At 42.2% G+C, this 14,057-nt stretch overlaps 1 protein-coding gene across 4 annotated transcripts in view; it reads left to right on the top strand.

Moving 5' to 3' along the window:
- The window catches only part of TOM1L2 (target of myb1 like 2 membrane trafficking protein), a 65,984-nt gene that overhangs the window by 10,885 nt on the left and 41,042 nt on the right, over window positions 1-14,057 (top strand). For all 4 annotated transcript variants that reach the window (XM_044979188.1, XM_044979186.1, XM_044979185.1 and 1 more), the window contains exon 2: window positions 13,032-13,116. In XM_044979188.1, the coding sequence (XP_044835123.1) occupies window positions 13,032-13,116 (85 nt within the window). The remainder of the gene's footprint in view (window positions 1-13,031; window positions 13,117-14,057) is intronic.

Genomic DNA, 14,057 nt, shown 5'->3' with positions numbered 1-14,057 from the left:
GTGGTGAAAATCTGGTTTCCAACAAAGTTCTCTGGAAGTGTTAAATTTGTTTTTGATGCAGTTGGATGAGTTGGGAGTTCTTGTATGGACCTCTTCTGGGGATGGTGGCAGAGTCAGGCACTGCAATGCAAGATCTTATTTGAGGAGCAGACTGTGGAATGGTCTGTGAGGTCCTTGACACCATATAGCTCCATCCCAGCAGAAAGTGATGACTTCACCCACCTGCAAGACATCCTTTTCTAACAGATTTTTTATTTCATTGACCCAATCTGAAACTTTTTATGGATTTTTTTTGGTTCATAAAATCTTTAGGATTTTGGCTTTTTGTCCTAATTTGGGATGGGAAATATTTTTTTAACTTTGAAATCCTGCAGGACTGGAAAACTGTTTCCTGCCCAGTTCTAATGAAAATTGCAAAGACGTTTTCCAGATATAAAATGTAGCACCCAAGCTCTATTTTGGCTTCATAGCTAAACATTGCGACATAAAACCCAAGGGCTTTGAAGCAGAATTGAAATGGTTAACCCTCGAGTCAGTAGGGACTATTTCTGCCCATAACTTCCGAACAAGTGCTTTGAAAATGTAACCCTCAAGCATTTGCCCGACTAATGAGCTCGGCCTCTTGGAAGGGGCGGCTGACAACAGACTATCCCAGTGGAAACGGCTTTAGCGCAAAATTATTTCTTTCACCTGATAGGGTTTCATTGAACCCAACTTCCATAGAAAGGAAACCTTTAAAACTAGTGTCGGTGCTATACTGTTTAAGCCACAGGAGCTTGAGTGAGGTAGAGATTGTTGCCTTTTAACAAAGTCTACTGCGTTCTTTTTAGCGGTGTGAAGGAAGGCTATGGATTAGAGAAGCAAATTGATGCCCTTCCTGGTGCGTATTGCAACTTAGCTACCTCAAAAAGCTACAGATATCTGACTGCCTTGTTTTCTGCTGCTTGTTGGGTAACCCGCATCTTCCAGATGGCACTGAATTCAAGTTTTCTTATGCATAGAAATATTGGAGAGGGATGAGGTGCAATGTTTTTCAATCAGAGTAGTGCATAATTTGTTTGGTTCCACCAATGTTGTCATTACATGCATATATTTTAATGGTTCCACCTATAATTAAGTACATTGTTTTGCTTGTCAATCTGCAGCAGTGCTATAGTTGTGAAGTATGTCTGTTTTTATAACTAGTTTCTGTGTGGGAATGACAGTTTGCTTCTCTTTCTTACTAAGTGTAATTAATGTTTAAATTTATGGTGAACAAGTGAGAATGCAGGCAATTGACTTTAGTAGTGACCTGCAAAAAATAGAATACTGATGAGGGGTTCTGCAAGGTGAAAAAAATCCAGCAGTTTGTTGTTTGCAGCAAACAAAACTTGTTACGAATGGGTGGGCAGACGGGGGAGTTTTTTAAATATGAGAAGGGATTTTAGCCTTTTGAGGCTACAGTTGTTTGGAAATTCTTAGAACATTTCACCCATGAAAGGTAATTAGTTTTGTTTTATGAATATGAAAGACACATCGCTTGTAAGTACTGGAGTGAAGTCCCAAATGGGTTATTAGAACTTGCTTTATTCATGTAGTACAGAATTAACCATCAAGCACCGATGGATTTCAAATGTAGTTCACGGACACACTGATCGTCCATAATTTTCTTTACCTGTAATTGTTTGAAATTAAACACCCTCCAATGAGCGAGGAGGTGACAGAACTAAACACTGACACCCATCCTCACTCTTATTTGTGCTTTTAAGCTTGTCACGTAATGTAACTAGGTTGTCAAGCTCCAGAACTCTTAGATGTAATGTAAATGCTGACCTGTGGTATACTCTCCCCTCTTCCATACCTCATGGTTTCATCTCTTTGGTCTCAAAGGTAGTAATTTTTTTACTTTGTATGGATGGTGTCAGTCCAACCTGTATTTTTAAATGTATTTTAAACCAGCTTGTTTATGCAATTTTCCCTTTGCCATCTTATAAAAAGGACAATATATCCATTATATAGAGTATTTGTATATACCTGTTAATTGGAAAAAGGCCAGGTTGGAAGATGAATCCTTAGCTTCACCCCCTTGGAATTTTGGGCAAACAAATATTGGAAGTTCAGTTGTGTTTTCTAACCAAATAGGAAAGTTTCATGAACGTGAGTAAGAAGCTTGTTGAGGCTTTCATTGGAGCTTCTTGTCTTTATTGGTAAGGACAATATTTTCTGGCTATTAAAGGACATACTGGAAAAGCTTTTCAGGATTTTTTTAAAAATATCTTGTGATAGATATTCAGAGCTCCTGCCTTCCTCCAATCATAAATAATTTGCCTATGGTCACTCTTTGAATTAAGCAATCTTTTGTTCCCCCTAAAGGAAGCCTTTTTTAATACCTGCTGTATTCAGTTAAAACACCATGCGGTTCACCCTTGCATACCATGAGGAATCTGGCCTGCTTAGTTATCCAAAACCGATAGAGAACTGAAAACTGTACAAAAAATGTTTTGGCCAACAATTGGTGGAATGTGTACAGTAGCCAACCAAGATGCATGACTGTAACTTCATGACATCTGTACACAAACACGGCTGCCTTGTTGTGGTCAGGGGAAGGAGTGAAAGTTGATTCGATGTATCAGAATGGAGTTGGATGACTAATCCGAACTCGGCACTCAACCATACCACTCAGTCACAACTGTACTTTGTTGAGTAAGTCACAGCTTAGTACAGAAAAGGCCAGGGAGAACATTTTGTTATGTTTATACGATCCAGAAGGTTTTGATTTATGCTTCCTTTGTCACTTCCATCCACAAACAAAAGATGGACGCTCAGGATGTGTTAATACTAAAGCACTGGAAGTGTTGCTTAATCGATCACAGGGGTTTGCACACTGTAATAATAAATCAAGACATGAAGTTGTCAAAGAACTTGATTTTTAAAGGAGGGTGTAACCTGTCCTTTTAAGAGTACTTCAGCTCAGTGTATGAGGGCAATGAACTAAACAAGCATTACTTTCTTTATGAAATAACACAGTAAACACCTAAATTCAAGTAAATCCATAGAAGAAAAACTGTGTGTATGTACACGTGTGTGTACACACACACACACACCCGTCCAGAATTCCGATGGAAAGTTTCATTTGCACTGACTTCTGACATGAACTGGAATTCACTAGCCAATTCCAGACCCTGTTGGAAAAGTGCACAACCCTTGCAGTACTTCAGGGTCACGGTAAGGTAGGAATTTTGCAGAGGTCATCACTGAAAGAGCTAATGTAGCATATTGGTGCAATGTACGCTGCTTTTAAAGTTCCTAGTTCAGATAAATGCCTCTGGATTTTTGAAAATGGCTTGATATGGCAAGGAAACATTTTCACTTGACCTAGTTCTGAAGGACAGCTATTTACAGTACTTGGGTCAGTGCCTTAGCTTTAATGAGGATACAGCAGAGACAAGGGAAGCTTTTTTTTTTCTGACATGAGTGAAAATCCACTAGATTTCAAATGTTTTTTTTTTTTAAAAGCTATGGCCTCCTGCTTGTCCCTAGCATAAAAGACAGACAGGTACCCAAACGCACATTGCATCCCACCCTCAGCCAAGCATGACATCACCAGCAATAATTTCAAACTGATGGGAAGCTGCAGTGAGAAGATTAAGGATGTTTTTTCTGGCCTGGAAGCGTATTGCTCTGTTTGGGGCACAGACTCCACTTTACCCCTTGGGGCAGCACATTTAAACCATCAAGCCGCACCAGAAAATCTTGTTTTTAATTACGTGTCTATAGGTACCTCTGTAGGAAACTGTGTGGCTCCCATCACTGTAGGACGTGAGAGCCTCCCAAATGTTTAAAAATAGCTAGCACCAATATTTCTTTTCCTCTGCCTGTTGGAGAGAGGGGCTTGATTGATAGGGTTTTCCTTTGCCGTGTGTGGAAAGGAGTTTTGCATTCACTGCTGAAAGGGGTGAAGACTCTGGTCATTCTTATTTCATGTGACAGAGTTGTTGTGTCTACGTCCAGCTCCTGTGACAGTTCTGTCTCCCACACGCATGAGCCCTATTTCTCAACACTTTTATTGTTCCAATGGAACATAGCTGTCATGGGAGGCCATGGTCATGAAGGAAGAGTAGTGGTAGATAGTATTCAGAGCCCTCTCTGAAACTGCTCCTGAAATCTTGAACTGGGTTCTGCCTTGGTTGGGGAGTCGGTGCAGAGCATGAAACAGCAGCTTCAAGTTTTGTACCAAATGGGTATTTCAGGGTGTGATGTGGCTTCATTCTGAGACAAGAGTTCTGATAAAGACTAAGAGTCAGAAATGCCTGGTTGCTACGGCCTGGTCTGTATCTTTCTCCCTGCTTTTTCTACCTCAGTTCCCAGTAAGGATGTGTTAATTGGCAGGGATGCCTTACCTGCTCATCAGGTATAGAAATCATTGGCCCCTTTTGAAGGCAGCTGCTCACCTCTCCTGTTCTCTGCGTTGAAGAGAGGAGTCTAAGCGCACAGGAGGGATTTTACATAAAAGTGGCTTTCTTAAAACACAAATCTTTACAGTTTGAATGAGATCTGGATGCTGAGGCCCCACTTTTCATCACAGTCCAAGATTGCCTTGTTGGAGCCCAGCCTATATGAGTTCGTACTCTAAGGTTAGTCAGGGTTTTATTCACCTGCAAACATGCTGTGATCCTTATGGGATCTCATAAGCTAAGCCAGGTCAGGCTGATTAAAGAGACCTTATTCTGACGTGTAAGGATGTCTATTTTATTCTTCCTCTTGTCTATTGAAATTGTGATCCTAATGTAGGCACAAGGCATTCTCATTTCTATATAAATGTTAAGTTTGTTTAAGTTAATTATTTAATTTAATTTGTATATTAATCCTCTTTGGCATGGATATGGTAGGCTTTGCTTCTTGTTCTGTCTGCTGTTAAACAGGTGCTGTGTTCTGTCCAGAAGTGACTGGATTTCAGTGGTAGTTAAACAATACGCTTTATATACTGTACCTGTATCACAGGGATGTTGAAATGTAACCATAAAGCACCTTGAGATCCTCTTAAGAGACACAGTAGCAGAGCATTGTTTGTAGCTGTGCACTGTTTATTTGTAATCAATTTTGGTGGCTAAGTCCATAAATGGCCATTAGCCAGGATGGGTAAGAATGGTGTCCCTAGCCTCCGTTCGTCAGAGGATGGAGATGGATGGCAGGAGAGAGATCACTTGATCGTTGCCTGTTAGGTTCACTCCCTCTGGGGCACCTGGCATTGGCCATTGTTGGTAGACAGATACTGGACTAGATGGACCTTTGGTCTGACCCGGTACGGCTGTTCTTATGTTCATATGCCATATGGTGAGTAGTCTTCAAAAAGAGAATCAGACTGTTTATTGGGGAAATGACTGTTCCTCAATAAATTTGAACAGACTTCTTTCAAACTTGGAATGTGGACTAAATATTTTTAAGTTTGAGTCTTGAGCACGTGCCCATTCTTTTGCTATTTTGGTGTTTAGTCTGTCTGTGGGTTCAGTACAAACTGAGTATTCATTCAGAACTGCAAATGTGCATGATGCTCTAGAGACAAGACAGTCGGCCTGCCCCAAATAGCTTTCAACCCAAGCGTAGCTAAAACATGACGTAGGGTGACAATAGGCAGGAGAGAGGACCAGGGCTACAGTAATCCAATTCAAATCATGTTTTTTGGTGCTGATCCATTTTCTTTGGCGAGCCAAGCTCAGCAGTTTTAGAACAGGGAGAGCAGAGAGAGAACGGAGTAAGCAAGGTGACAGAGTGGAAAATGTTGGGCTTTTGTCTAGCAAAGAAACTGACCTTTTTTAATGACTTACTTAAAGATACCCTCAGAATTGATCTCTAAATACTGAATGGTGGTTCATATTCAGTTTTAATAGCAGCACTTTGATCAGAAATTCACATCAGCTGCAGTGATATCTAATAGTTTGACTTTAAAAAAAAAAAGTGAGCGTGGAGGAGGAAAGATTGAAGATGCAGTAGAACAATTTGTTCCTTAGCTCTGGCATCCTAGTTTCCCATGTAGGTGTTTTGAATAGGACCATGTCCTAAGCTTACCTGGGCGTGAACTCAAATGTGCTGAGGCTCATGATGTCAAATCATAGAACTGGAAGGGACCTCGAGAGGTTATCTAGTCCAGTCCCCTGCACTCAAGGCAGGACTAAGTATTATATAGACCATCCCTGACAGGTTTGTCTAGCCTGCTCTTAAAAATCCCCAATGATGGAGATTCCACCACCTCCCTAGGCAATTTATTCCAGTGCTTAACCACACTGACAGGAAGTTTTTCCTAATGTCCAACCTAAACCGCCCTTGCTGCAATTTAAGCCCATTGCTTCTTGTCCTATCCTCAGAGGTTAAGAAGAACAATTAAGAAGAACAAATCCTCTGATTCAGCAGTGTATCTCCACTTGTGGGGTAACTTGTGTAATTCTACACTCTGTTCAGAAGACTTGTAGTCCTTGAAAGATCTTTGTGTATGCTATAAAGCCATCACAACTGGCCCCAACTTGACAGCCTTTGCTTTATAAGAAGTGAACTGAGTAGGGCGTGACCAGTCAGGGTTAAGGTGAGTTAGGAGAAGGTATGATGAGGAGCCTGCCAATATTGTAGCTAGTTTTAACCATGACTGCTGTAATGACAGGGAGTGAAAATTAAACTGCTCAAAGGTTTAATTTGCTAAAATCAGTCTTGGGTCACTTCATTAAAGCACTGCTCTATCTACGACCACTGTAGAGAAGAGAGTTTTGAGATCTGCTACCTTGTGAACTACCAAGGGTAGAAATCAATGCTTTATACCATTTGAAAGCCAAAAGGGGGCAGGAAATTTGATTCACCAGGGATCTGGGCTTGATTTGAAATAAGAATGTCCTTGATTTCTAATTTCTGGAACAAGTACACCTGTATGCATTTATCTTGTGTGCACACAGGAGTTGCTCTTTAGAACAAACCTCTTGGCTCATTTGTTAGTTTGGGATGGTGAGATTCTCCATGTACAAAGAAATCCATGGGTTTTTCACACCAAGGGCTTATCTCGCTGTTGTCAGAACGTAGATCCGCATAGCAGAATGTTTACTATTCAGACTGGAGACCACACCTACATAAACATCACCCTCTTTCTCTTTGCATGCAGTTTGTACACAAGGCAGGACTTAAATGTCCATGAGCAATAACTTGCTGCCTTTGCCCAATACTGGCATTTCCACTTGTGTCTTCCAAGTGTGTTGTGCAGCACAATGACTCTTGCTGTTCGATACTTGGTAGACACTTACTGATCGGAGGAAAGGGCGCAGTGTTCAGAGAGCTCTATCCTAGCGACTGTCTTCACTGCAAATGAAAGGGGTGTTCTTAACTGGGGTTGGCTGTGGTGGGTGAAAATAGCAGTGAAGACACAACAAGTCCGCTTTTAACTCGGGTTAGCAGCTCAAGTTAAAGCCTACTGGGGAACCTGGGATTGGACTGTAGTGGTTAACCCGAGTTAAAGGCCACATTGCCGATGACCTTAAAGTATGAGAGTCTTGAGTCTTCACTGCTATTTTAACCCATAGTATGAACACACTTTTTTTTTTTCCAGTATAGACATACCCGCACATCAGCCTATTGCCTCGTTTACTGCATGCTGTCACCATTCAGCTAGGGGAAGTTTCCATAGCACTGCCTAAGACCAGCACTTCTTTCTCCAATCTAGAAACATGCATATGATACATGTATTAAATACAGTTCCTACCTGAAACCAGTCTTCTCCGTTCAGACCCTGTTGAAAGTGTTCGTCAAAAACCATACAGTGGCAGATGCAACAGCATGGTCAGATGGAGTGTGGAGATCGAACTACCCTCGTATTCATCAGTGGAGGTCTCTGAGGTCAGGGTTAAGGTGCATTGTCAGGGCAGGGAGCGGGAAGCTTGCACTGATGTTGCTTGTGCTGTATCTGTCCCGTCTCCAAGGTTATCAGGCCTGTAGCTTTAAAACAAAAGTACTAAGGGCTGAGTATGAGAAGATTGTGTAATAGGTGACCTTTTGTGCACGCTGTGTCAGCTTTCATTTGTTAGGATGCTACTGAGCAGAGCTTGAAATGAATGTTCCTCCTGAGGGCAAGCAGCTGTTTTGTCCTTGCATTTAATTAAAACAAAAGAGCACTTTCTACCTCTCCTGCATAGCCTGTTCCTACACAGTTTCTGGGCACTATTCCTTAAGAAGGAATAATCAATTGCACCAATACAAAAAATGGGAAATGACTGCCTGGGAAAGAATACTGCAGAAAAGGACCTGGGAGTTATAGTGGATCACAAACTAAATGAGTCAACAATGTAATACTGTTGTGCCAAAAAAACCACCATATCATTCTGGGATGTATGAGGAGGAGTGTTGAAAGCAAGAGACAAGAAGTGATTTTCACTCTACTCAGCACTACCAGTTCTGGGGACAAATTGGGGACAGTCTGGAGGAGCAACAAAAATGATTAAAGGTCTAGAAAACCTGATCTATGAGGGAAGATTGAAAAATTGGGTTTGTCTAGTCTGGAAAAAGAGAAGACTGAGGGGAGAGACAAGTCTTCCAGTATGTAAAAGGTTGTCATAAAGAGATGGGTGATAAATTGTGCTCCTTAACCACGGTGGACGGGACAAGAAGCAATGGGCCTAAATTGCAGCAAGGGAGTTTTAGGTTAGACCAGGAGCTCTCAAACTTCATTGCATCGTGACCCCCTTCTGATGACAAAAATTACTACACGACCCCAGGAGGGGGGACCAAAGCATGAGCCCGCCCGAGCCCCACTATCCCAGGCTGGGTGGCCAAAGCCCATGGGCTTCATCCCTGTAACCTGAAGCCTAAGCCTGAGCCCCAAGTGGTGGGGCTCAGGTTTCGGCCCTGGGCATTGGGGCTCGGGCTTCAGCTTTGGCCCTGTGTCCCAGCCAGTCTAACTCCAGCTCTGGAGACCCCATTAAAACAGGATCACGACCCACTTTGGGGTCCTGACCCACAGTTTGAGAACCACTGGGTTAGGAAAAACTTCTGAACTGTCAGGGTAGTTAGGCACTGGAACAAATTACCTAGGGAGGCTGTGGAATCTACGTCATTGGAAGTTTAACTGGTCAGACCATCACCTGTGAGGGATGGTCTAGATAATATTCAGACCTGCCTCAATGCACGGGCCTGGAATGGGGATGACCTGTTGAGGTCCCTTCCAGTCCTACATTTCTATGATTTTATGTCTAGCTTCATTTCCTTATGGTGACCTCATCCTGGTCATACTTTAGAGAGTGGGCATAGGCTTGGCTGGTAGATGATGTTCATGAAGATTGATGCACAGGGGACATTCTTAGTTGAGCAGCACCTTGTCTGAGTGCTGTAAAATGGGCAGCATGTAGCACTTTTACAGAGATTTCTCACCTAACAACCCACTGAGGTAGGATGGTATTAGCTGTCATTTTATAGATGGGCGAACTGCTTAACCCCTTTGCCTCCATTTCCCCAAGATGTCAGTGGCAGCCTGGAATTAGAACTCCAGAATTTCTGGCTGTGTCCTGTGACTGGACTTCTCTGAGATTTAATGTTCAACAGCCATGAGCGCCTTGGATGTAAGGTGCTATCGAAGTGCAAAGTATTATTCTTTCCCATCCCTGGCCCTGGGAACTAGAGACTTACGTTAGTATGAGGTGTTGTTTGTATACTGCCAATAAAAGTCTCCCAGAAATTATTCACTTTTCTTCTGACTTTTTACTTTGTCTTGGCTGGGGTGGGTATCAATTAAGATGTCCTGCCCCATCCCAGAGTTGTGTTGACAGTGTCTCCAAATCCTTTGCAAGCTAATGCCAATTGACATGTGCTGCAAACCTGTTGTGGGCAGTGGGGGAACTGATGCTTTTCTAATATATTAACTGTAGGTGCACCTACATGAGGAAAATGTGCCATTCTTCCAGGATTCTGGCACCTGCACTAGGTGTTGGAAACAGTTTGACCCTGTCAGTATTATCAGCCAACTATTTCCTGTCCAGTTTGAGAGGGAGTCGCAGGGAGATGCGTGATTGACACCTAATATCAGTTTTTTTCCAGCATTTAAAAACATTTCTAGTGTTGCTAGTTAAGGTTCTGCAGTTTCCCAGGTACAGGATGGGGATTCTCTTAGAGAAGCATGCTACATGACCCCTAGTTTATACTAATAGCACTGTTCTGATGTGTTCCTTGGGGAGCTGGAATCTATCCCTGCATTGCTGGAGCTACTTGTGAACATGGTTGTTGCTAATACTGTTTCAGTTTTGGTGTAGACGCGGCTTTAATGGAATCAAGGGACGTGCTTTCACAACTGTTAGTTCCTCTTGTCCACGTAACGTGTGCTGCTTTTGAAGTGATTTGTATTTAAAATCAGAATCTCAACACTCAGAAAGTCAGAGCCTCTTCTCCATGCTCTGAGGGGAAGAATGATCACTGACTAGCACAGTGCCACCAGAGAGAATAGTATGCCTTAAATATGGGGTGTTTCTAAGCATGGACATTTGACATGATTTGTAAAGAAAATCCAAAAATGTGCTAAAGAAAATTGTGTGTCCCCATAGCTCTTGCTCAGTCCCTGTCCTGGTGTCCGCTTTTGTACTGTGTGACTCAGTCAAAGGCTTGACTTCTCTTTAGAAATCATGTGGGAAAATGCTAACCCTGCACATGGCAATGCCAGCAGCCAATTCATTCATTGATCTTGTGATAAATATTTGGCCATGATTTATTTGGGCAAAATGTCCATGTGACACGGCTCTGTGACTGAGAATTGGGAAATCTTTTGAAACTCTTTCTCCATTTAGTGCTGCGCTGTCTCCACTCGTTGGGTGATGTTATTGGAGGTAGCAGAGAGGTTGGCCATTCAGTTAGGACCACCAACAATTTGATTCATGTGTTGTTGTTGTTTTTGTTTTTTGTCTTGTTGGTTTTGTGTGGCCAAGCTGGAGAATATAGATAATGTTGTGCCCCTTTAAATGTTTTGTTACTGACACTGACTATACTTTTATTTTACAGTTTGGTTATTTACTTGGCTTATATATGGTTCAGGGCTTCTGGTCTGTCTGTCTCTCTCTCTCACACACACACACTGACACAGAGTTGTAAATATTTAAAAAAGCCTTTGTGAGGGGTACTGATTCTAGAAACAATTAGAAGCTTATTTGCTTGTTCATCTTTCCTTAGAGAAAAACAGAATACAAGTTATTTTTGTTGTCCGTAGTCCTTTGTCCATTTCGGTGGTGCGACCCAGATTTGCTGCTGTGGTGCTTTGTGAAGTGCAGCAAAGGGGTTAAGATGCTGGAAAGAAGTCTCACGAGTATGCATCGGGTTTGTTTGAAGAACAGTATTAAACTTCAGTGACTAGAAACCACCTTGAAATCTTAAAGAATGCTACTATTGCTCAAAACACAGTAGGTCATAGTCTCTGAACTCCCTCGTTGAATTGCTGGGGAATGGGAATACTTCGTATGTGAATAGATTTTTGTGCTACTTGAACTGTACCAGGAGATAAGGTTGACTGACTCTTTCGAATCTGTGTCCCGAACAAAGATGGCACTATGGCTGTTTTTTTTTCCTCTATTCCTCCTTCGACCTGTGGGAGCCGGACAGAGATCCTTTGAGTGCCTTTCAACACTCCTTATGAGGCTGAAAGGGTCACTGTTGAGAAATGGAATGATCTCACTTTTCCTGTGTTCCTCCCACTCTGGGATTGAGCGAACCTCTCTTCAGCGCTTCTAACTTTGGCCATGTCTATGCCAGTCTTTGTTCTCAAGTTGCTACCGTTGGTGGAACTGCAGTGGTAGGAATACTGGTTGCTGGCATTTTAAGCACCAAGTTATGTGGCCCTTGCTCTGAGCTGGCACTTGGTCTGTGCTAACATTCCCACAGTTACTACTGCCAGGGGAGCTGTAACCTTGATCTCAATGGTAGGGGTTTTTTTTGGGAACAGTGTTACCATAGATGCAGTTTTCTGGTCTGGGAAGCACAAGGCAGAGTTATAGAATTGGTTCAGTCTTCTAAAAGTGAATCTACCCTGTTCAGGCAATTTTATCCTTTGAGACAAATGGGTTCAATTTGGGGAATTTGATCTAAAGAATTCAAGGTGACTACAAAGGGAACAAAGGAAATTGCACTTCTGCGGTTCTTGCTGCTTTATAATGTATAAACTGCCTGAAAGATTTATTTAGGAAAGTTTTGCTTGTGTTGTACTTTTTGTTGATTAGTTGGGTTTTTTGTTTTGTTTTGGGTTTTTTTATGTCAAAAATTCACGTCTTGTTTACCCTATTTTCCTGAAAGCTTGGTAGTAAGTCTGTAATTTCAGATGATAAGGGATCTGCAATAAAACCTGATTAATTGAGGAGGGAAAGTGATGTTTATCCAGACAGCTGAGCCCTTTTTGTTTGTAAGCATATTTAAATCAAATGTCCAACAAACAGGTGGAAGAAAACTCCTTTTGTTAAAGATTCAACACTATCACCCCTTCTGTTAAGATCTGAGCGCACTCCGGGTCCTCCAAGAAACACTTTCTGCAAAATAGGGAAGGCAGGAATTTTACATTTTTGACACTTCAAAGGTGAAAAAACAAGCAAGGAAAAACCCTTAGTGTACAAAAAGGAGCCAGGTCTTCCCCATGAAAAGAGAAATATGAATTCTGACTCCACAAAAATAGGGAGGGTTGACATAGAGGTGTTAAAATATAGTAAATTAGAACTTTGAATGATTAGCCCCTTCTCCCATCAAAATATCAGAGGTAAAGTAGGGTGATAGCTAAGAAGATAGGGCAGGAATTAACTGGCAGCCCTTCTGTGGTCTGTGAATATTGAGTAATCCAGCCCACAGGATTGATTTTTACTCCAGAAGCTTTTAAACTAGTCTCTAAATGAGGAAAAACAGTATGATAATGTCCAGAGTCAACAGTGCAAGAGCTTGGAAAATGTGTCCCTTCCTCATATGGGGAGTGCTAACTTGTGTACAAGGCACAGTAATAGAGTGAAGATAAGATGAACTATAGTAACTTAATCAAGGAGAGGTGACAGATTTTTGTGTTGGCTTCACAGAAAAGGCGACTGATGGCTCCTTGCAAAGTGAGGATTGGACACTTAACATGGAGATCTGTGACATTATCAACGAGACGGAAGAAGGGTATGTGCTATTACAGATAACTTGGGCAGTTCACACGTTTTGCTGTCGCGCTGACACTGATCTTTGTTCTTCAGCATGCTAGGTGGTGCAGTGGGCTAATGCACAGGTGTCCTCCGATTAAATTCCATTTTTAGGTAGCAAATGAGTTGTTTGGTCTCCTTATCCCAAACTGACACTGATCCACTTCAGACAATCAGCATGTCTCATGGCACTTGCTAGTGTAGACCTCTGCTCAGGAGAGTTGAAGGGTTAGAATAACATGGGAGGTGGCATGTCAGGATTGAGATTCATTAGCAGAGCTCTATGTTGGCCCAGCAGCAAAATGAGAGCACTAGATTTTCATGGTGCAATACCATCCCCATTATCCAGCCCGCTTATTCATGCCCATGACTGTCTGTAACCTGTTTGTATGAGTGATGTACCCCCACTGCCTCCTGACTATATCTTGATCCCACCCACCGTACACCCCACATTGGGGACATGACAGACTGTATATGGTATATGCTGTCCAATACCAAAACGCTAATATCCCCCTACAACCTGTATGTTACTCCTAATGAAGCAATAACTGACGCTACAAATACTTTGTATCGTTTATTTTCAAATATTCTCTAATTCCTGGGTGTTTCCAGAAAGCACATACTAAATGTGCTACTAGAGGGATCATTGAGCCTTTATTTTTAGGAGACTTGCTTGTAACTTTCAAGCCACCAAATGCTGCATTGCTACCAGATCCTAACGTTTGAAGAGAGGGACCTCTCCGGTATCATCTGCCCCTTCAGCACTCAGGCTGTGTTGCTTGCGCTACACAGCGGGCCTGTTCTCAGTGGTCTTATGCCTGTGGCCTCTTCCTGAGTGCCTGTCAGTCTTGCTGTCTCATTCATACATCGCCCTTGTATCTGCATTCACATGCTGAGCTTTCAATGATCATGGCTGGGTTA

The sequence above is a fragment of the Mauremys mutica genome, chromosome 11 (genome assembly GCF_020497125.1).
Source record: "Mauremys mutica isolate MM-2020 ecotype Southern chromosome 11, ASM2049712v1, whole genome shotgun sequence".
In the NCBI taxonomy this organism is placed as follows: Eukaryota; Metazoa; Chordata; order Testudines; family Geoemydidae; genus Mauremys; species Mauremys mutica.
Note: the sequence above shows the minus strand (reverse complement) of the source record. Positions and strands in the feature narration are given on the sequence as shown.